Source organism: Nyctibius grandis, chromosome 13 (genome assembly GCF_013368605.1).
Source record: "Nyctibius grandis isolate bNycGra1 chromosome 13, bNycGra1.pri, whole genome shotgun sequence".
Classification (NCBI taxonomy): domain Eukaryota; kingdom Metazoa; phylum Chordata; class Aves; order Nyctibiiformes; family Nyctibiidae; genus Nyctibius; species Nyctibius grandis.
In genome coordinates this window covers 3064341-3088848 of record NC_090670.1, presented here as the reverse complement: position 1 = coordinate 3088848, position 24508 = coordinate 3064341, and the positions used below count along the sequence as shown (strand labels likewise).

The window sequence follows — 24508 nt, the reverse complement described above, 5'->3', positions numbered from 1 at the left end:
CTCTTGAACTGACACCTGGTTAAGCTGAAAGATTTCTTTTAGGAACGAAAAATCAGATGATTCTTTTCTGTTATCTTTCTTACATAGCACAGTTGTTAGAAGCTCCACTTTGAAAGTTAGCAAAAGTCTGTTAACCAGAAAAAAAACCCTAGTGATAAAAATAAATGAATTTTGAATGCTATACATGTAGCTATAGATAGTAGTACACATATTCATAGGCAATATATTCCCCAGAGATCTATTTAAAGGTTTGGTTTTAAGTGACAGGGATTTAATTCAGGATATGTGTGTGTGTAAACATAAGGATGCATATATAAACATGAGTTTGTAAGTAAATAAGCGTTGTGCCTTTGACCCATGAATGAAAGTAAAGAGCGAACAGGTGATTACTTAATTCCACTTGACTCAAACCAGCTTTCAGTCACATATGTTGAGGAGAAAGGAATGTTTCAGTTGCAAAGTGCAGAATTTGGAACATACAATAATTAGGAAAATGTTTAATACCAACCCACCCTCTTTATTAAGTAATTTCTTCAAGTATTTTTAATAGTGCAAAATATTGTTTTGCATTAGTACAGTAACTATGGGAATTCACAGTCCAAAAAAAAAAATCTTAAAAGATTTCCAAAGTCAAACAAAAAAATTTTTAATACTGTATTTTTAGCAAGAACATTTTTAACAAAGAATGTGTACTTTAACTTAATATGGTACAACAGAGAAACCATACTTAAAAGTTTCCATTATCTAGCACTCTACTGCATATTCATTTTTTCATCTTAAAAGACCAAAAGCCAAGCTGAACTGAGCATAAAAAAAAGCATCAATTATAATCCTCATATTACGTCAGCTATTAGGGTTTAGCTCACACTTTTGAATTGGTCATCTAATGAAAGGACAATTTTTACATCATTCTTTTAAAAAATGTACACACATTTCTTTTTAAAACGTAATATATATCGAGTATCTGCTTCAGTAAACAAAGCTTAATTTATAAACACAATCGAAACAGCTCCATGTTGAACAGTTTCAGTGATAAACTGGACTGGTATGATGTACAGCCAGTGAGGACCTTTGTGGCTTAAAATCATTGTGCCATTGCTATCCAGTAACAGCTACCTCCTTAGAAAAAAAAAAAGTTCTTTTTTGGGGGGGAGGGGGAATAATTCCTGGATGTGCTTAAAAATACTAAAACTCCTTTCTATCCTCGGGGACCTAAAAATGATCTGTTGCAACAGGCTTGGTTTGGTATGGTAAGCTTGTAAAAAGTCTCAGTATTTCTTAATGACAATACGGCAGTTTTCGATGCAGCAACAGTAAATTGCTTGAAATTGTCCTTCAAGTTTCATGCTACAAATCCTGTTCTTCACACAGTACTGAAGGCATCAAAGGTTGGGAGGGACGTTTTTCATGAACTATATAGTCTTCAAATAGTGATCATTATACATTTTTCAACAATAGGTGTTCCCTTCAGTACATAATAGTAGGTTTGATGTATGTTCTGTTTTCTGAAGGAAAAAAAAAGAGAAGAAAAAAGGTCAATTACAGTTAGACGTCATAATTAATTGACACTTAGGTGGGTTTCCTTACTTGTTTGTGGACTTTTTTTCTCTCAAGCCCAATTATCAGATCTACAAGTGCTATAAACTATCCATCACGTGATATACTTCACATAGGAAAAAGAGGCACCTGATGACAAAGCCCTGGAGAGGTGACTGTTACGTGGAGAAATGAGCTGGTCTCAGTGCACTGGCCACCTCCTAACCCGCCGGTACACGTGTGGGCACTCAGCCGGGCTGAAAAGCCACCAGCCCTGTTTCTAGTGGTGCCTGCCGGCCGGCCTCTGCTGAGGAGAGCCTATAAATACTTGGATTTGGATTTTCTTCCTTTTTAATTGAACACTCATTTTCTTTCTTTTTTCCCAGAAGGCAGCCTGTGTTGCATTGCAGGGCTCCGTAAGCCAGATCGACTAACATGGCATCAGCTTTACAACATACCGTTAGTACATGCACAAAACCTTCTAGGGAACAGTGTGTTAAAACAAAACCACATTGCATTAAAAAAATGGAATAGAAGTAAATCAGTATCTGTTCTTGGAAAACTGGTCTTTCATTCAGAAAAGGCCACATTTCTTTTAAAATTATTTTTCTTTATTTAGGGAAACAAGTAGAAAGGCACTTATTTCCTTCATAAAAATATGCCTAGTTATAGTACCTATCAACTGTGATTTTTCACATGAAGCAACTTTAAGCCCAGAGAAAAAATAAATAGTCAAATGCCCACAGAAACTAAAGCTAACAAGAATCCATATTCTTGTTCATTATACAATGAATCACGGATTCAGCCAGCTAAACCCGCAAGTACTGATCTGGGAGATGATAGCAAAATGATAATAGCGAGAGCATTTTGTATAATGTTGACATCTATCCCATTACTGCTTTACATATGCCAATACCGAACACTCCTAAGGAAAGAACAAGTATTGACCTGCTAACTGACACTGATCCTTGGCGCAATCTCCAAGTTTGCCACATTTCAATTTCAAAATGCATTTCAGCTATAATATGAGTGATTTATCATTTAGCAGTAGCTGTCAAAGTAACCTCCTAGATAAAACAAAAACATCTGGAACCATAAACAGAGGAGCGCAGTAGCTGAATTTTAATCCAAATCCGACATGTTCACTTCATTAGGAACAGGAAACAGCTAATTAGTAATTGAATGTTTCATGGTTTTAAGGAGGCTCAGCCTCTCCAAACAGAGATGATTTAATATGTATTTTGGATGTAAACAAGAATAAAGATCGGAAGAGCCAGGGACGTAACACCTCTGGGGGAACGTCTGGGAGCATGGGAACCGCCAAAGTGACTGAACGGAGTTTCAGGCCTTTGGCTGATTAAAATTATTGTCTTAAACTTAGTGGGGCAAATATTAAAGCCTGGGGAGGGGGTAAGCAGAAACACAAATATTGAACACTGGGGGTTTTGTTTGTGTTTTTTTTTTCTGATTATTAGGAAGTTGCACATGAATTTTTCCCGTGGCAGGCTGTAGGTGATCGAGCCTGTATTAAAGTTGTACTTGTAAAAAAGGAGCCACTGACCGAACCCGCACGTCAGCATGGCTGCCCCCAAAAGGCACACCAACAGTCTTTCCAGGCAGGCCAAAAGGCTGTGTCTGCCACAGCCTGCGGCTCGTGAGCCGGTAACTCGGCACATAACTCGCTATTAAACGGCCATGGGACGTCAGCGGCATCTTCTGATACGTTTGATGCTCGATATTTGCGCGGGCAAAGGCAGCGCGGCAGAGAGCACGTACGTGCGCACGTTTATGGTGCTGCATTTGGCAACATGGACCCTGCAGAGAGGAGGGGAGGGCTCCAGATGTGCCTTCAAGGGAAGAGCTGATTTATCAAAAAAATGAGCTCAGTAAGGATCAGTAATATTTTGTAAAAATTCTTCATATGTTTCTGTATTTTAAAAATTATTCTTTAAACTAAGGGAAGAGGTGGTCATTGAGGGTACTGCGGGCTGATGGACTGACTAAACTTTGAAACAGGTTTCAATTTTTCCTTCCTATTCCTTTTATTGCTCAAGGGAAGTTCAATGGAGGCATCTGCAGTACCTGGGAGAGAGAAAGTAAATGCCAAAGCTCGAGCACAGTGCAGCCACCCAGGAGATATTATTGATCAGTAAACAGAAAGTGCATAGTTAAATATTCCCTTTTCTATAAAGCTCTCAATTATTCTCCAGAAATTAAAATACTTTTTTGTTGCTGTGCAATAAACTGAACTCCATGGCACCAACAACGTCACACAGCAACCACCTATGAGGAATTAATGTGTTAGGAGCATCTGTGCTACCACTTGTACATGAAAGACAATGCGATGGTGTCAAATCCATCTTTGTGAAGAATGTTCACCATCCCCTCAGTGTAGCTGACTGCACGCTACGTACCATTTTATAGCATTTCACTGTATTATACAGCAAAGATTTGAATAAATCTGTGTGCAATAAATGTATTCTTTTATTAGGTTTATCCCTTAATCAAATATTCATTTATGTGGGCTTCATTCTATTAAAAAATGAAATTATACAAAGGTGAGCAAAAGCGTAGATTTACAGTAGTTTAAAGCCTAATCTCATTCTCTAGGGGTAATATTGACAATATAAAAACTGTATAAATGATATTCCCTAACACTAAAATATGCTTATGAGCCCCCTGTGCATGTTATACTGCTTTACAGCCTACAGTGAAATGCATGACTGGCTTAATAAGCAAGACATTTAGAAAGGATTTTTTTCCCCTTCACAATGGATAACAGGAGTAAAGATCTCAGGAACTCTCAGTGAGCCAGAGCCTACGTTAATAATTGTAACTTTCCCTCAGTCGTTAGCCCAAGGTATACATTCATCTCTTGCACTCTCTTTTAGCAACAATATCATCATTTGTCTTTTTCTTTCAGGGTCTTAATGTGTGTATAAAAGACAAATCCAAAAGCAGTAATTACCACCTGTATATTTATTCACTTTTTGTTTTCCTTTTTTCAGCCTATGCAGCATCTCTGAATTTTCTGAACCCTTTGTGAGGCTTTCTTTGCAATATATTTGTTTTAAGTCAGTAATTCAGCTGTATTTCCATAGAAGTACTTTAAAACAAAACTTCCAACTTGCACAAAGAAATGCCCCCCAGTAGTGCTGGTGTGCAAGTCCAGTCCGGGACAGGGAGCAACGCGAGAGCCAGCTAGCTGCGATGAACTGACACAGCTCCGGCTTGGGATTGTTCAGGTGACCTGAGCACACTGTAAATGGGAGGAAGGAAATCTGGGATCTGCTACATAATGAGGAAACAAGGATGAATTTGTTGTATCAGTAACTGTAAATTATTCATGCAATTTAAAAAACAAAACCCAGCACTACACACTGCAGAGAGTGCGGGTAGCAGAGATGAAATAAACAACTGAAAATCCCACTTTGCCAATTTGGATGAAGGAGGAGCTGGGAGAGCTGCTAAACTAAAGGTTAGGTAGAGCTGGGCTGTGGCTGTTTCTGTGGACAGCAGAGTGGCAGGAGGGAGGAGGGCAGCCACGTGCCAGCCCTGCACGCTCTCAGAGGCTTTGCACAACTCCTACTGGAGGGGCTGAATCAGAGTCTTATACAACACCGCCAGCCTAGCAGATCTCTGCACCCTTCCTAGGCTACGTAAAGGGAGGCAGCAGTTCAGTCAGACCAGAGGCAAGCCGAGCTGTGGATGCAGCGACACGTGGACAATACAGTGCCATAACAATACATCTACCTTACAGAGCTGGGGCTAATTAGTTTGAATCAGTCTCTTATGTTGCAGGGGAAAAAAAAAGAAAACTCTGAGAAGAGTTTGGATTGCACAGCTTGTACTGTGGATGAAATCCCTGAAAAACCCTCTTTGCCTAAAGCTCTTAGCAAACAGGAGGGCTGACCGGCCTGTCAGGAGGCTGCACCCGGGCCCCTGCTCGTGGGGAAAGGACGATGGCAAGTAAGAAAACCACAGAAAAGGACCCCTACACTACCGTGAGAAAAAAAAAAAGACCTGGCTCGCAGCCAGTTCCCCAGGTTTTGAGCCAGTCATTCAGCTGAGTGACAACAGTGAGTAAAACTGACTTCTTTGCCTGTTTATTAGTTGTGCAGCAAAACTCTGCCCTTCCCTATTTAACTGTGAATATTTTCCAAACTGAGCAGCGAAAGAGAAAAACCAACAGCCCGTGAGCAGGGCATGGTTTCCTCTCGACTCACGGAAGAACGTGAACAATAAGTGCTGCTTCTGAGAGCAGCAGCACTAGCGCAGGACGGTGGCACGTGGAGGTGCTGCTTTTGGGGCTTCTTCCCCACTTATTTTGTGCTTAGAACTACTGAGTCGACTCTGTCAAACACTTCCACATCCACGTTAACAGACCTAAAACCTTGTACTAGAAAATAGGATTTCTAACGAGTAACAATAGCCAAGGACAAGAATATGTTCACTGAATACAAACTATGCAGATGCTGCGTTGCCATTGTCAGGTTGAGCAGAGAGGGAGATAACACAGCGGCTCCTGCTTAGGAAATATTCAAGCCTACTGACACCCAATCACTGAATAAATGTTTTAGCCCTTTGTACGAATAGAAAGGTACAGACCTTCACACTCAGCGGGCTCCTGGGAAAACCTTTCCCCACCTTTTGTTTCCAGTAAATCACAAAATCTCAGTTTCCTCCCTCGTATGTGTGTATGCGCGCTTACAGAGATATTTGCACACAAACTTTGAAAGAGTTTTTCTAGAGACACTGCAATATGACACAGCACAAAGTAACTACGAGAGGTTTAATAATTCAGCGCATCCAGAGCCGGGGACGCCCTAGGGACAGAGCACGGCTTGGACAGGAGGAAGAAGAAAAGGCCTAAGACTCAAACAAAGAAGACAGCACAGAACTCGCTCCCAAGGAAAATATCAGGCCTCTGTTTAGTTTAATATCAGAGTTTCTAATCACAGCGTTCTGGTATTTTCTTACATAAAATCGTAAGTGCTTGAACGTTTTTTTCAGTGAAAGCAAGACCAAGAGAATAGCACTACAATTTCTAAGATGTTGAATTTGTCTCTTACAATTTAGAGTACTCAAATTCCACAGCGTGGTTGGTTTCAGTGGATTGCAGCATTTGAAGGTATAATTTGATACAGTAACAAAGTTGTTAAACCTCTCAAAAACACTGTCACTTCTCTTTTCTGTCCCCCTTGTGCCCTTTTTACCATAGGCTGGATTTGAAAACTGACTGGTTATATCAGAATATTGAAAAAATATAGCCCAGGTTTCTAAATAATAAAAACCAAAATATGTTCCAAACTTCAACAGTCCTTCATCAAACAGATAAAAAAGTTATTCACGGGGAGTTTTGTGCTAAAACGGGTTATTTCCCAACCAAAAGCAGAAGCAGCCCTGGGTCACCCTCCTGTTGCAGGTACAGTGAACCACGTTCCCTCTGATCCATGTTTTCACCTCAGGAAAGTCCGTCTGCCCATGCTGCTGCCTCCTTCTCGAAATTTAGTGTCTTTTATTTTTTGTAAATTGTTATCATCAAGTATTATGGTAACATCTATTTTTTAAAATTTTAAGATAACATTGCTTTGCTGATTGTTCCAATATCCCCTAACAATGAAATATAGTAATACAAAAGTTAACTAAGGTATAAACATGCAAAAGGAGAAGTCTCCCTGCGATCATAAAATGATGTTATTTTCTGTTCAGCAGTTCATGTTACTGCTGTTCATGCTAATTAATTAAAGGAGCTGTTGCTGTAATGTGCAAACAGGGAATCTGAGAAACTGAGAGGGCTTTTAGGTCTCGGAGTGAAGTTAAGTCAATCTGGGCGCGGGCAATCAAATGTAATGAAATCACTTGTCAGTGCTAAGCTTGCAAAAACTGTGAAGTTTGACTAGGGAGTAAAAGGATTATAATTAGATTTCCAATAGGATAATAACTAAATGGCAGAAAGCAGTAAAGAGAAAATATTACTTTGTTAGCTAATGGTGCTGCTGTTCGGGTTTAGTTTTTATCAGCACACTTGTAGTTGTGCTAATTTAATTTGCTTTTATCAGCAAAAATGCACTACTCGGATGGTACTTGAATGTCATTTGCAAAAATCATTGATCTGAAGGTGCACTTAATGACACCCAGTATGTTTATTTTATGTGGAGCGGAGATTGGTTGATAAAACGGTTGATGCACTATCGTGCTGGCCCACGGGAAGCAAGACCAGAGGGTGTCTGTGTGCGTGCGTCACCCGCGCCCGCACCGCCCAGCTGTGCAGGGGCCTTCACGACCACAGCAACTATCACTTTCCTATTTCATCACCTAAAAAGCTTCTCTCGGGTCAAGCTCTGCTGGACGAGAAGATCAGGTATATGGAGGATGGAGCTATTAGACTGTAAAGTTCAAAAAAGTTTTAAGTCTCACCTCCACAAAATTTCCCTTCAGTTACTATACAAAGCATACAGAAAATGAGTCAACTAAATGGAAAAGATTTATAACGCAGATCAGAATCCCAGTCTATGAACAGCTTGTGTTAATAAAATCATTTTAAGAAATGAGCGTAAAATATGATACGACTTAATCACCGTGAAAGGTGGCTGTGCAGTATTTTTGTAATTTTCCTTTAAACTGTCTTAAGGAGATACTGGCAGTGAAACTAATTGAATTTCAAAGGAAAGGCACCGTGTGGATGATAGATTTCTGTCCAGCAGAGCTATTGACAACAGAAAAAGAAAGGTCTGCATTGATGCCAACACTTTTTTTCTGTGCAATAGGGAGAGATTTTGGAAGGTTGGAAAGAGCTTTGTGTTAAGGACACGTGTTTTGACCCTTCCTCCTCCCAGGGCCCAAAAAAACAGAGGCAGCAAATGAAGGGGGCAATGAGGGAGTGTGCTCACATTGTTAAAGACGGCAGTGCAACAGTAGCTGTCAAGTACAAAAACTGTAATCAAAGGGAAAGAGAATAGAAAGATATTACAGTATCAGCATAAATAAAAATGAAAGAGACGGTGCTACAGGACAGAAACACTTTGAAATCTAAACAAGCTCTACAGAGAGCTCTTCAGAAAGCTTCTTGTCAGCTGAGAGTGCCTAGTGAAAGAACTGGCTAAACTCAGCACATGTTTACCCATGAACAGGATTACTGAAACTGTCAGGGAAGCCAGCGGACGCTGTCACTCCTCACTGCGGTGGGGACGAGGTGCGCTGCCACGGGGAGTGTGTGACAGGTTTACAGCTCCTATTGCCCCGTTCAGAGGGGCACCAAGCTCAGAGACACTGAGCATGGAATATCCAGTTCTCCCTCTATTCAGGCTTTTAACCTCAACAAAAACTTCATGATCCAAAGCCTGTTAAAACTAAAGAATGATGTAGTTGGGATCAGATTAAAAAAAAAAAGAAAGAAAAAACAACCTGAATTAAAAATCGTAAAATCACGAGGTTTTCTTGTACATCAATAGACTACAGGAAGCGTTAAGAAAGTTCTCTTCATTCCTTCTAGTAAGGAAATGGCTGTTGGAAGTGGCTATGCATCACTTTCCCCACAGTTATAATATTTTTTGATGGGAAGACACATTTGAGCCAACTGTAACTTTTCAATTGAAAATTGATATTAACTAATCTCAGCAGGTATCAGAAATAGATCAGAAATGTTAGGAATATTTTGCTTGTCAAATTTAAATACACGTGCCCCAAGTGCTTATCCAATATTTTGACTATTTCTGACAGTAACGATTTTCGAATTGCAATATTTGGAGCACAACTCTCATCACATGTGTACCTATATATACACACGCCTGTGTTACATGTATATATATGCATTACAGCAAAGCTGGGATTCTCCTCCTTTGCCATACATAGCATATGGACCTAAAGTCACAAAAAGAGACAGCAGTAAAAATATTTGAAAGCTTTTCTGCACAGATGACAGGTGGACGACAGATGCGTACCAGAGGTATGCGAAGTCAACCCTTTAACAGTTAAGAAATGCTAGAAGTTATGTGTGTATCTATAACTGTACCGCAGTCCTGCCTCTGTCTGCTCAGAGGGAACTGGCTGTCGTTCACTCAACACCCGTTATTTTTTGCACATAACCATCACATGATTCAGTAGAAAGGGTGGAAGTGCTCTAAGAAGCAGCAGTTATAGTGCAACAGGCAGCTGTCCCCAGGCTGCTACAGTAGCCAGCGCAGAAATGAATGGTGTGTGATGAATATGGCACGGGATTGAAGGGAGAAAAACGTTGGTTTTACAGAAAATCAACGCTACCAAACTGGACTTTCTCCAAAGTCAGAGAATTTCTATGTTCAAATTGCTCAGACCAAATTTTACCACAGGTGACTATGGATTTTCTGCGTGTCAAACAGGCTTCCAACAGTAATGGAAATAACCTTTAAGATCTCTGTACATCAGGTCCCCTAAACGATGCTTACACAAGTCCCCGAGCTCACAGGCCTGTAGCCAGAACGCGCGTGTTAGTCCTTGGGAAGCGCTCAGCCGACGTTCTGTATTTACAGTCACTGAACAGGGAGAACATGGAGCGCTACACAACTGCTCACAACATGAATGTGACTTTCCTCCACCTACAATTTACGTATTTTTTGAAAACACCTATGATCTTGATAGGTAGCTAAAGACCAGAGGTAAAATATTTAATAAAGACAAAACACATAGAAAATCACTTTTGAACTAAGCGCATATATCTGGTAGCTAAATACGAGTTTCCCACACCTCCATCTAAACAAATTTAATTTCTGGTCTTGTAAAGTACTGATCTTACAAAGGTTTTCTATATTGAACAGGAAAACAAAATGAAGTTGTGTAATTTACATTTATCTTAAAGCAGGAAAACAGAGACAAAACCTATTCTGCATTTCATTTAATCCTTAATATGGCTCATTATAAACATATACGTGATGGGATGCGGTACGTACTGCACCTTGCATTGCTGCACTGTCATGTTGGGTTCCGTTGTGTTCTATTTCCATATCTGGGATTCCAGCATCTGAAAGACGTGACATCGAAGATTAATGCATTCCCCTTTGTCCTTCTCTCATGCATCTTTAGAAAAATATTTATAGCAAACTAGGGTGATCTCCAAGTTACACGGTCTGGCATAAAACATTTGGTCTTCATAGAATTTTTAGTAGTAAATTGTTTCCACAATGTGCAAACATTACTGGTCTCACAGTGAATTATTTTTAACGCGCTTCACATTTGCCTGACGATCAGATAATAACCAACACATGATACTAATATGTCCGTAAAATTCTCTCGGAGAATGAGAGTATCTGACATATGAAAAATAAAAAGTCAAAATTAAACTCCGATAACAGTAACCTACATTGACTCTCCCAGCCGTGTACCTGCGAAGTGCAGCACTAGAGAACACAGCCAACGTCTCTGTGTGTGTGTGTATGAGCTGGTGTGAGCGCGTGTTACAGACAGGGGCTGTGCAATCTGCATCTGAAGGACTCAGCTCAGGATGTTGTAAACACGCGTTATCCTCCAAAACTAAACTACCTACGTGATGCCATGTGAAACATTTCCACATTTCTGAGAAGGGCTTTCCAAAATGGATTGTGCTTTTTTTTTCCAAGTTGAGAAGGAGTCTCGTAATGATAGGCACTTTTGAACTCTTTAATTTCATACTGATAATACCTCTGCCTGCAGAGTCCTTCGGTGGGGGCGGGGCTCCAACACCCCAGGGTGTTACGGTAACAGATGCCATTATCCACCTTGTGCCAACAAGGATTAGCATGAAGGGTATGTGATTTGAATCCATGGCACCTCGAATCCTGGAGAAACATCTGCTTCCCTTATAATACAGCACTTCGAAATTACAGCAAGCAAAAAACCCTCAGCAGAAAGGGAGCTGCCTATACAGTTCTGAAGTTTTTCGGTGTAGAAGCCTGTTCCAGACTTTCTCAAACAGAGACTAACTGTGGTGTTGCCTTCTCAGATCACTTCAGTTGGAGTGCCAGTACCTATCGCAAAGATGACGCTTTGCTGGTCACCCTACGGCCTGACTGAACTCGATGCCAAAGCAGGGCAACCCAGTAAAGCAGAGTTCATATACAGAAGAGTCACATGAGTAATATCTTGGTAATAGATGTGTAAATGAAATATATGTGATGTGTGCATATATAACCCTATAAATATATATGAGCAAATAAATAATATTTTCATGTATATGATTTTTTCCTATAAAATTACAAGTGACTGCCATTACACAGGGTTTCCCTTATTCAGATTCCTGTTCTGAAGGAAAGCTCAGGTCACAGATCTATTAATCTAAAAAGGTTCCTTCTTTTCAAACCTTTTAGAGTACACGTTGTATATATGTAAAGTGACAAAGTCACCTGTAACTAATAACAGCATCTGTTAAATGAGACAGACCGTCAGAGTTAAATTAAAAATATTCAGAATAGCCCTTCACATTTTGTTGTCATAAAATTGTACCTGCAATTAAATTGTGGATTAAGATGCTAATGAGCTACCTGATTTGCATGTGCAATCAGATTAGCATGTAAATATCAGCTTCTTGCAGGCACTAACATATATATGACTACCTGAGTGTGCCTGCAAATCAAAACGTTAGCAGCCAGGCCCACAATAGCAGATGTAAAGATCTGTTAATCACACCGCTGGCATGTTGGTACCCTTTAATTTGTGGCTTCCAGAACTGCTGAGCACTCCTAACCGCCGTGCGAGCGGCAGGTGCTTACCAGCAACAGCAGAATCTGGAGGAATGACCTTACAGAACATCAGGATGTCAGGTTGTTTCTGACATTCATCTCAAGGTGCTGGCTATGTCTGTGGGATCTGATCTGGGCATTTTTCTGATCCACTGGAGGCGGTGGGAAAGGTTTCTGCTGGCTCTGTCCACTCACTCTGCCTTGGGTCATTGTCCCTTACCACGGTGCAACTGCAAGCTGTATATCCATGCCTGAATCACCACTGTTCACTGTCAGAACATCAGCAACGCCAGCCAGATCCTGGTTACAGTGATATGCTGGACTATAAAACCCCGCAGATGAGAATCCCTCTGAAAGATGTTGCTCTCGTGCTTAAAGAGTTTATATCTCTTAAGCGCTCTAGATAAATCACAGCTCGCAGCCCACTGCAGAGTGCTGCGATGGCAGTTCATGTAGACAGACTTGCCCTAACTTTATAAAACAGTCTGGGTAGCCCTCACAACTGAGAACTCCAGACAAGCTAAACTCATCATTTTCACTCAGCAGTTCAGGCAGTTTTTGCAGTCTGCTCCCGTTATGGCTCAGTTGCTAGCAGTGCCCAACGCAGGCAGCACAAAGCTAACGTAAAGGCCACACGACACACAAACGCAGCAGAGACTGAATGTAACTCTGATTCATGAGCCTCTGCAGAGTCTTCAGGGTAGGGACACACAGGTTAAACCTCAGCTACAGAACCTGAGGTTAACTGAAACTCAACTAGGCTCAGTCTTAAAGAGTCAAACTAAAAAGCTCTAAACTTTGGTCAGAACCACAGTAAGCAGTAGAGGCAAATCCTCCCACTACCCAAAACATAATCACCCTGTTCAGGAAATTAACTAATTTGCTTTTGTTTCACAAGAATATTTGGGAACAACTCAAAACCTAGTCAGCTCTGAAAGCTGATACATGTTTAACAAACTTAATAGGTCCTGAGGCTGAGCAAACTTCAACCAAACGGCTTTTAAAATGAAGCTCAGCAGTTCTAAAAATGAACCTGCTGGGAGAGAAGAGTTCAGAGAACCTTATAGGAACCACATTTCACATTGTCTTAGCTGGCACTGTAACAGATTTCTCTGGTAATATATTCAGCATTTCTTGTCATGTCTGTGTAAACTGCTCTGTCTGTTTCTCTAGTTGCAGACTTATTTATTTTTTTAATTCATGACCCAGAGCACATGGCCTGAAACAGATTTTTAATTATTTCAGGAAAGGACTGTGGTTTTTTAATTCTGGAATTTGCTTTGTGTATCATCTTACTTTTTTTTCCACTCAATTAAACATTGTTTTAAGCTAACCTCGAAAGGCCAACTAAGACATTACCATTTAACATCCTGAGACCGTCACCTGATGTGGCCTGTTTAAGTGCCTGTTCCACTTGTTCTCTTCTCTTCGATTCAAATTCCAAAGCTTCCTGCAATTTTCTCTTTGCCTTTTTTTCTTTCTTCAAGCGTTTCTGAATTGTTGCTGAAATGTAAATATATTGTAAGAATGGCTGTTAAAGCACAATTAATATACACTGGAGACAGTGAATGAGTTTATGTTTAATGTTCAAGGGCCTGGTTCTAGGTCAAAAAAAAAAAATGGCATGAATTTGATATAAAAAAAACCAACCCCAAGCCATATCCTGTAGTGAAACAACAAACAACCTGAAAGGGCTTTAAATCTTGTTAAAGATCTTAAATCTTCTTCTCACTCTGGAACAGAGCTGCTGCTTCAGGTCACGTGTAGACAAATTCCACAGAGCAGTACTTAATCCCGAGGATTCATTACTGAATCAAACAAATAGAGAAGCGATGGCACTAGAAAAGGTAGGTCAAACTAACAGACTGAAAGGAATTTGAGTTTAAATATAAATGCCCTTTAAAAATTACCATCTATTTTAGAGTCAAGTTTGCTAGTGTGTATACTCTGGTAAATGCTCTTTACAAGTATTGTTAAAATGAAAGTTGAATTTATACAAGTAGTATTTTGCAATCCCTTTTATTTACTTGCTTCTCCTGTATATTAGAGACCTGTGAATTTAAAATCACAAAATATTGTTAGAAAATTTACTAAAAAAATTGGAAAAATTCTGGTAAAATCTACAGTATTTACATAACTTTTTGTTACCACTTGTTCATCTGAATTCTTACTGACTTCCACAGATCTTTCTGGATTTGTGAATGCTCCAGTCAGGGGGCGGGAAAAAAGGATACCATTACATGGGAAATCTCTGAGACACTTAATAAATGATGAATGTCAAAATGTGATCTGTAGAACACAGCTTTGGAAAACTGAGCAACCCACGTGAAAAAGCCCATCTCTGACTTTCTATAACAATAAAGATGTGCGTGTAGCGATGGCCTGAAAGACAATCCTGAGAATATTGATTATTGGTGAAATTCTCTTGAGCCAGAAGCCAACAAAGTCTGTGAATGGCTTAAAGTTTTTGTTGACCTAAATGTGGCTCAGAAGGCGCACAGCGTGCTGTCTGTCTACACAGAGATAAGTTTTGTTTTAGAGAAATACAGCAGTCTCATCTGCACTTACACTGGGGTGATGCAACATTTCTGAACACCCACTGCTGTTTAACGACGTCAGTATTTACTGACCCTTCCCAACTCGACATAGAAGTGCCCGTCTTTGTTGCCTCTTCCTGAGACTCGGCACTGCAGACAGCTCTGTTCTACACACTGAACTTCAATTCAAAATGCACAGGAAGACAGTACTTGGCACCTACATATCGGTCTTATCTAGTTTTATCTTTCTGATTTCATGGTTGTAATCTAGAAGTAGCTTTTGGCACATGAAGTACTATTCCTCTCCTTCAGATGCAGATTTGAATTTTAAAAAGAATCCTGCCTTCTTTGCAATATCACAGCGAAAAATTCAGATTTACCAATTTAATTGCCTATTATTATCAAAAGCTTCTGAACAGTCATGGTTTTGTTTTAGAAGGCCTCACATGGGGAATGTATTGTATCTCACTCCCCTGACGGGAAAAAAATTATCTAGGGTTATTTGCTTCAGATCTTGCACTTCAGCAGACAATTTCTTATAGTTCCATCTATTTTGTTACACTGAAGTTATCTACAAGAAAAACTAGCTGGCTAGCACCTAAACCACAGCAACGTGGGCTAGGGAAGTAGTGAGGTAATGAAAAAAAATCACCTAAATACCCAAATTACAGACAACTTTCTCACAGTAAGACTGATCCTCAATGCTTGGAGGACAATAGCAGAAAACAAAAGAAATTAAAGCTGTCAAATAAAGAAATCAGGCTGGGAATACACAGGTCGGGTGGTAATACTACATGTGAAAGCTGTGAAACTGAACCAGCTTTCCTCCACAGAACCAGCCAAAACTTTCTGCGGCCAGTTGCCCTCCAGGAACGATCCTTCAGTCACTGTTCCGTCTGCTTACAGAAAAGTGTGCTCCGTTCTGTTTTTATTAAATTTAAATCTTTCATTACCAGCACTAGTCCACTGCTGCATTACACCGAAGTACTCCGAGGCCTCAACAGCTCCAGCTGGAAATGCCAAAGGGTTACACATTTAATAGATACCTACACTCCATTTTTCATTCACTCACCTCTGCTTTGCAGCTCAGCTGTGAGTTGCCTTTCCAAGCTCTCTCTCAGCTCTCTCTCTCTACAAAGCTCCATCTTTAACTCTTTCTTTTCCTGCTGTATCTGCTTTTCCTGGACTCTCGCATTGTCCACAGCCACTTTCAGCAGGCCCTAAAACACACACACAAATGTAAGGTCTGAACACACCACTTTGTTTCAGCAGTGACAAAGTTAATCCTTTTGTTTCTTTTACACCCTCTAGGAAAACAGAAAAATTAAAAGCAGGAACCTATCGACCTGGAATGCAACTGGGCATTTGAAGTAGCTAAATGCTACATATGAGCCATTTGTGGCATGGACTCATTCCGTACAGCTTTAGCTAATTCCTCCTACCGATGTGGTTTATTACGGAGTGCCGTAGCATTGCTGACCTCGGTCAGCGGCAGGGAGAAGCACAGGAGGAATAATGAGATTGGCGAATTTTAATATGACCATTATTGCCAAATCTTCAGTCAAATAGACAATGTATGAAACCCTTTCACGATCGATAATACCAGCTCGTAGAAACCTAATCATTACATTAAATAAAATAAATTAGCATTACAGATACAAAATACTTTCTGAAACTTTTTAAAGACAGTGAAAAAGAAACACATTTTATCTATCGTGACATAGCCTGGCCCTATAGAGAATAATTTACCTGAATGTTGGTTAATAGTGTTTCTACTGATGAAAGACCATCAGCAAAAAGAAATGGTGCCGGAAATCCAGGAGGCAAGGCCTGTCCAGCCAGTTGGACTTTATCTAAGGTTGGTTTCATTATTGGAATGGCAATTTGGACCTCTTCTGTAAAGACAGGTTTCAAAGCAACGTCAGAAAGCATTGGAAATAGAGACAAATGTAATTTCTAGAAACTAGCATTCTGTTTACCTGGAAGTCAGAATACAAGTGCATTAGTAAAACTGACACTGTTTCAGTCTTTAGGCAGCCGTGATCCTTGCCAAAGTAAGTTTGCAAAATAGTACAGAACATAACAAATATACTGATGACTATAACATAGCTGTAATAGAGTATAGACTATACCTCAAATTCTACAGAATTATACTACAGAATTATAACAGCATTACGTAGTTCATTAAACCTGAGTGACCTTTCTCCATTCCATCGTGTTTGCCATTCTGTGATGTGCATTTTTTGTTTCCATAACCTTGGCAAAGTTCTAATCAAGAAATGGATCACATCTCTCTACTCCTCTAACGCTACCCTTCCCATACTCAGCAGTAAATAATCTCCACTGAGTCACCCCCTCCTGCTTAGCTCGCACCGACTCCACGCTGTCAGTAAAGTGTCCGCAGAGGTTTTCCTAACAAGTACCTTGCTCCTGCCAGCCCTCCTAGTCAGAGGCAGTAGCCAGGAACGCTTTGCTGAGTTATCTCTGCCGGAGGCACCCAGCGAGAGCAGGCAGGGAGGAGAGGGTGCCCTCTCCTCACATTTTTGAACAGGATAATTTAAACATATTTCAGGATAGTAAATGTATCTCCTTCTCTCAGATCCCTGTGAGTACTCCTTCCCCACATATTCATTTTACAAACCAAGTTAATTGCTGAAAACCACAAAATTAAAATCTGCTAGTAGTCTTTAACACCAAACTGTGTACGTTTCTTTTACTCTGAAATGTTAAAAAATAGTTCTGTGTAACATTCCAGGGAAACCTGGTCTATATATATTCTGTTGCTGCACTTGCAGAAATCATGAAGAACATCTTCTCAGCAAGCGCTTAGTAAAGCTTGCAGCTCAGGGATTGACCAGAAGTTCACGATGTGTGTGTTTTCTAAGGGCAGCTGCACAGCCAGTCCTGATGGTTTCATTTGTCAAGTGTCTTGGTCATATTAAAGCCAGGATTTACAATTAGACCATGCCACCTTCAGCAGGCCTCCTTCTCCCACCTCTCATTAAAAAAAAAAAGACAAAAACTCAGAACGAATCCAACAACAATGAATTAAGCCGTGGTGTCTCCACAGCAGTGCTATTATCGAGTTTAACAAACTCCAGAAGCATCCATGGAGCAGCGAGTACTTTTTGCTGTGTTTCTAAAACACACCTACTGACGAAGGACCAGGAGCACTGGCAGTGTTCAGGTATTGTTTGAAATCTCTGTTTAGGGAGTATTTTGTTTTCACTGTGCGAGTTCATTAAATGGAACATCTTCATAATGATTCTTCAGGACCAGTAACAACAGAAGCCAGTAACCTCTACGTATCTTCGTAGCTCTCATTTCAGAGCTGGGTTCATGTAATTTAAATGATACATTTAAGAAAAAAAACCTCTGGTAACACACTCAGACCACAGAGTTCGTGCTGATTCAGACACACCATTTCTCATACTTAAATATATCAGTGGCAAAGTTTTTAAAATAAATTGATCAGTTGTTGCATATGATGCTACACAGAAAAAATATCAAAGCCAAGGAGTCACAAAAGACTAAACAGAAGTGGCATTTGAAAAAGAAATAATACACAAAGTATGCGTAACAAAACTACAGCTGCTTTAAAATCTCCAGGAATCTCTACTATTTGGAGATGAAAGTAATAACATTAAATTGGCCGAAAGGAAAATTACTATTGACTGTGAAGACAGGTTGCATGGTCTATGGTTTGTAATGTTACTGTACAGCAGATTGAAGTTTCAAAATAGTATTACTCTTCTTTAAAGAGATAGACACAGCTAAATTAGGTGCTGCTTGCTGCAGTGAGGATCAAATGCAAAAAGAATCATATTTCATCAGACCTAGTCACCACCAGGAAAATAAATAGAAATATAAGAGGTATGCAGGCAATGATTCATTTTGATAATCTGGCCCAAGAGAGACACATAGAGACAGCACACAGATCTAAGCTTCGCCCAAAAGACAAATAGGACACAGAGGGTGGGAATTGGGATGACAGTGTAGCAGAGGTCACATCGATTTTCAGCAGCAGTTTTCACACAGATGAGATAACCCTGGACTCTATTTGGCCCATTGTTCATATCCTACCTGTCCCAGAAGCAATAAATTTCCAAGTCCCAGAAAAAGGGCAGTAAAGAAGAAGGATTCTACTTATGACTTCTTATGATTAAGTTTTTGTGCTAACCAAACATGCTTCGCAGACCAAGGTCACATTGCATGTTAAAGTCTGTAATAGCCGAAAACTAGAAGCAGCATATTATGTTTTAGCGTATATGGGTGGAAACTGTCAAACCATTCATCATTTTTTTTTCTGATTGAAATCACACTCTGCAAAGATGAACGATAAATGCATTAGAAATCTATTTCAATCTTGTAATAGGTCTTCACATCTGAATGGTGTCTACATCTTGCCCATATTCTGAGTAAGTGCACAGTTAGGCAGAAATTTATTAGCTAGACTTGAGAAATCATAATTGGTAAAGCAGTTAAAAATGGCATGTGTTGGAAGTATTTTATGTGGATTGTATCAAATGCATCTCTTTAATAGAAAAAAAAAGATGTTGATTTCAGCATTTTGATTTTATAGAACACTAAAAATATAAATGCTAAAAGCTGCACTCACACGTATAGTACAACAGAATAAGCAAAATATAAAGCTAGGACAACTACAATCTAACCAAGGACACAAACAACCTTTCTATTTATTGAAGCAAAGTGGGAACTACTTTTATTGAGCTTGTTTGTTAAACCTGCCATGCTTTATAATAGCATTCAGGAATCCATTTAGAGGGCAGTCTTTTTATTTTAATTTCTAGCTGGCATCCAGATGAATAGACGAAAGCAAGAATTATATTGCAGAGAAAAGAAATACACAGTAAACACTAACAGTGAATAGAATATTATCCCAGGAAAGCACATGGAGATCTGCTAGAAAGTTTCTTGTTCTTAATTCAATATACTGAAGTATTTAATCTTCTGTCTTCTGCCTAAGTTGCAGAAACAGGGATTGGAAAATGAAGCATCAACCTACGGACTAAACGCAGCACTGGGAACATGAGCAGCACTGGGAACATGAGTAACGCGAATTGCTCCCTGCGTGACAGTGCACGGCCCGAGCCAAGAGGCAATTTTATTTGCCAGCTGGTTTATATTCTTACAGAAGGCATGTTTTTAAACCCATCCTTCACATACCTGATACACTTGACATGTCACATCCCTCTCAAAACAAGGTAGAAATATTAAAGCTACAATTTACATCTTGCCTAACACTAGTCAGGCCACCAAGTTATTTCTTCACATACACTTCAAAACTGCATCTATCTGGAGCTGTATAAGTGTTATTCACCTCAAATAGCTTATAGAGTGTAACTCATGCATAAAATAAATATGTGGCATATGGAGAAGAGAGTAACAATTTATACAAAATTTATAGTTATTAATCTTTAGTCACTAACCAAGACATTTGATCGCAGAAAGCCTTCAGCCAGCATTAAGAAGATGGTTTTGGACACAGACAGCAGCTGAGTCTCTCCTTTTCCCTGCCTGTGGCAGGGAAACTTAAGGACTAAAATGGTTCATCACAATTACAATTCTTTGAGCTTCATATCTGAGTGATTCAATGGTCTATAGTTACAAAAGAACAGCCTAGATACTCTAAGGACCTTTTTGACTTTTAATGAAATAAAACAGAGGATCTGCAGCATCAGCTGGGTTGTATGTGCTACTCATCTCTGAAAAGAAGACACATTTTTATTTGAAATACCATTATTTGCCCAAAGATCTTACAGAATCATCCAAACCGGTATATCTTTATAGTGGCAAGAGGTCCCTTGACTTCTAGTTGTCTGTCTACTTCACACCAACAGTGATAGGCAGCAGTGTCCAAACATGGGTATTTTGACAGAATTAGGGCCCAAATTCTAATTTTTGACTACAAAAAGCAGTTTTCCAAAGAAGTGAGACTTCTTATTTTCATTTTAAACCTTGGCAACTTCTGTCTTGCTTAACTAGAAACTAGTAGAATTTTTTTCTTTTACAGTAAGGTAAGTATGAAAAACCTGTAATCTGAAGCATTATTTCAAATATTTTGTGTCTGTAAGTCTGCAAGGACAGGGTTATCTATCTTCAGTGCCCTAATAACTGTGAAAATCCTCCACAAACCTCTGCCTGCCTTTTCCTCCCTCACTCATTGCTTCTCTGCCAGGAGCTGAGCACTCCTGTTCATCAGTGAGAAAAGAGATACCTCCTCCTAACCTGGCACCAATCAGACTTAGAAATTTACTGCTTTCACCTTGTGATTCAGGTGCCAAATTTAAAGTCACTGCTGGTTTTCTTAATTACAGTCCCAGAATGAACAGGGTCAATGAATGCAACTGGGGAATAGCTGATTAATCCCGTGCACTCGCTTTAAATCAGACTTTATTTCATTTTCAAATTATTGATATAACCTGATAGCACACAAGCATTTTTCTCTAGTGAGCTTTGCCATAAAGAAACTTCACTTTAAAAATAGTATCTAATCATTATAGGTACGTTTCCAGGCTGCCTTAAAAGCTTTTGGGAACTATCACAAAACAGTAACATCAACTACCCTCCGCTTCACGGTATCCGTGTCCCAGCTGGTTCTCACCCATGCACTCTGAAACCAGTTGAGTTTGTCCTGAAGAAGTGTTTAATGAAACCTTTCCGTTGTTTTCAACATGGGGAAAGTGTAGACCACGTCTGTTACATTTAGAGCAACGTGCTGGCTTAGGAAAAGCTGAGTACTTGGAGTAGTAACACAAGAGAAAGCAAACGGTGCAAGCACCGCGTTCGCCACCTCTCCACAGACCCGCTCTCGGGGGCGCTGAGGATGTGCCTTCCTGAAGGACGTCATACAGCAAAAAGCAGGGAAATGAAAATTTCACTAGAAAAGGCTGAAATTACAATTTACAAATTGTCTCTATCTGTGCACTCTTTATCAAGAGGTGTGTAATTATACAGCTTTGACATTTTCATCAATGTACTCTCATTAATAACACAGAAAATTGTACCTATTTATAACTTCAACCTATTTACAATATACACTGATGGTCACATGGCACTGACGGTAAAAACACCTGAAAATATTTTATTAATTCCAACCTTAAAAAAAGGGACCTGAGTTAGATGTGATACTAGGTTTGCAACATTAAAAACTGAAATTGAGAAGTGCTGTAATTCACTAGCTAGACACCAGAACTGAAGTGTTTCACTGCAAGTAACTTCAGTCTGAAGTTCAACATGTACAGATTAAGTAAAACAAATACAACTGATGTCACCTGATTAAATTCTGTTCATTAAGGAGAACTGTAAGTACAATTAAGGCTACTAATAAATATATAAAAATCCTTCAAAAATACTGTATTTTATACACACAACAATTACTTACAATTTATAGTTTCTCTGTGTTGTTATTACACCTGCTTTCTCCCATGAGCTGCTCCTCAGGCAGGTTTTGGTAATCTGGATTGCAAAACATTTAAAGTTGTTCTGTGCTTTAAGTAGCTTCTTAATCTACATAGAAGCTTAAGTACTATCAATCTGCATTTCCATATGGTAATTGAACGTAACTAGTTACTTCCAGCTAGTAATAGTACCTTGTTGTTCCTCACACCAACAAGAAGCGTTATTTCTACTGACAATAGAGAAAACTGAAAATGTGAACGATTCAACAAAAGGCTAGTAATAAAATGACTGTGGTGGGGAAGAAAGGAGGAAAATGAAACAAAATCCTCCTCATGGCCATTACCAAGAGGTTAGAAAATGTTTCTCAGCTATTATAGGAGAGTTAATAGTAACTCTCCTGTTAACATTCACAAAGGTTTTTTTCATGGTGATTTTTAACCATCGCTGCAGTCTGACTATTCTTCTACTGAGATTTTACACTGTCAGATGAGGATGGGTAGGAGGAACTTGCCAAGAAAAAAAAATATTCTTTGATTTTCTTGGCGGATTCAGCTTTTCCCTATTAATGTTGAGATTATTTCTTCGACTATTTTGTTGCAAATATTTATGACTCCATATGGAACAACAGATGTTGAAGGGAAGGGATAGCAGAAAAGACTTCATTTTCAGTAATTACCCTGCTACTTGTTGTCATACTGTAGGTGTTCTTAGTGCGTCTATTTTACATACCACCCTGTCCTTTCACACACTGCAAAAATGTCAGTTTGGATAATTAATGTAATAACTTTAGTCCAAATCATTTCCACAATATTCATTTATGAAAACAAAAAAAAATAAACAGGAGAACAGGAGGAAGAAAGCAGGAAGGAAGGGGGAAGACAGGAATTGCTTTCCCAGTCCTTCTGGGATATCTGATCGGGAAACAGCTTCTTGCAAAGCTGCGTTAAGTCCTTAATGCAAAATCCTTCCCTTTTTTCCTTTGAGACAGATTCCAGTGACCACCACCAAGAACAGAAATCATGCAAGAAACAGAAAGAGCTATCCAAGAAGCAGCACAATAAACTGTAAAAGTATTGCATAAGAAAGCTGAAGAAACATGGGCTGGGTGCGATGAGGATAAACGGAGCAGGTTGATGGTGTTCAAGCTGAAGGAACGTCTGTTGACTGAGCTGCCAGCCCACCAGCGCAGGCAGCCGAGCGGGCTGAGAACCCCAGTCCCCACTGCGCAGACGGGGAGGGCCGCTCGCGGGCAGGATCCTCGGGCAGCACACGCGAGCCAGCTCCTGGCCAAACACAGCTGCCATCAGCGACGTCTCGCCCAGATTAATAACCCACGCTTTAGCGTGTGCCCAACAGCCGCTGGGAAGGAGGGAGAGGCAGGAGGGCAATAACTCCATCCCAGCGTTGTGCTGCCTGCAGCCGCGGGGCTCCTGCACAGGAGGCAGCTCCCGGCTGCCGTAAGGACAAGCTGGCAGCCGCCCGCAGAAGCCCCTCTGCCGGTGAGCCCGGAGAGTGAGGCACGCTGCGCGGGCAAGCTCTGCTGACACCGTGTACGGCTGGAGATGCGGTGCTCAAGAACTGACCAGCAAAACCGTGCACCCAAAAAAAGGCCTCTGTGCCTCCACAGTCAGGCAATCTCTTTCATGTCCCACTCATTGTAATAAAAATATACAATGTGCTTTTAAATAATTTTCATCATCTACTCCCTTTACTGCGGTATTTGGCAGCATAACCAATAATCTGAAACAGATCTCATTAGAAAGATTCCATTTTTTCCTGTTCACAAAACCCACACAACTATATAAATGCTTCCAGACAGCTGTGATCAGTGGGACCCAGTTTTCACCAGTATGGCACATATACTTGTGTTCCCCTTTTGCACCTGAAATACTCCACCTGCCCGCTAAAGCTGCAAACGTGCCACCAGGAAAGGCTTTTTTGAAGTTGTCTTCCTGGTCCAGGGAACTATTCAAATGGCAGCTGTGCACGTGTCAAGTGTGTGCAAAGCATAACTCCGTGCTCAAAATAGCATTGCTCCCTTCCCCGAAGTGTGTGTTCCTGATCGCAGGCAAAACCAGGCTGGAACCAAGACCCTCGTTGCCTTCTGGGGTCCAGGCAGCAAACATAAGTCCTCTCGGGCCATAAGGAAACCTAAAGGCATCCAGAATTGAACAATAAGGAATGATGTTATTCCCTGACACCAGAGCTTAGTGATCACCAGCAGAACTGCCCGGCAGGCAGGGAGCCGCCTGGGGGGCCCTGGGTGCCATCAGAACAGGGTAAAGGAACTCTACACCTCCACGTTAGTAAGTAAGTATAAAT

General features: G+C 40.2%; 1 protein-coding gene across 2 annotated transcripts in view; it reads right to left on the bottom strand.

Annotated features, from left to right (window-relative positions):
- Positions 1 to 630: 630 nt before the first annotated feature.
- DACH2 (dachshund family transcription factor 2) overlaps positions 631 to 24508 on the bottom strand; it is a 289154-nt gene continuing 265276 nt past the window's right edge. Inside the window, exons 8-12 of one of the 2 annotated variants that reach the window (XM_068411860.1) lie at positions 16514 to 16659; positions 15837 to 15984; positions 13587 to 13730; positions 10469 to 10534; positions 631 to 1505 (exon numbers count right to left, since the gene is read on the bottom strand). In XM_068411860.1, the coding sequence (XP_068267961.1) occupies positions 1468 to 1505; positions 10469 to 10534; positions 13587 to 13730; positions 15837 to 15984; positions 16514 to 16659 (542 nt within the window). In that variant the 3' untranslated portion in view covers positions 631 to 1467. The remainder of the gene's footprint in view (positions 1506 to 10468; positions 10535 to 13586; positions 13731 to 15836; positions 15985 to 16513; positions 16660 to 24508) is intronic. The other variant, XM_068411861.1, reaches the window with a different exon arrangement.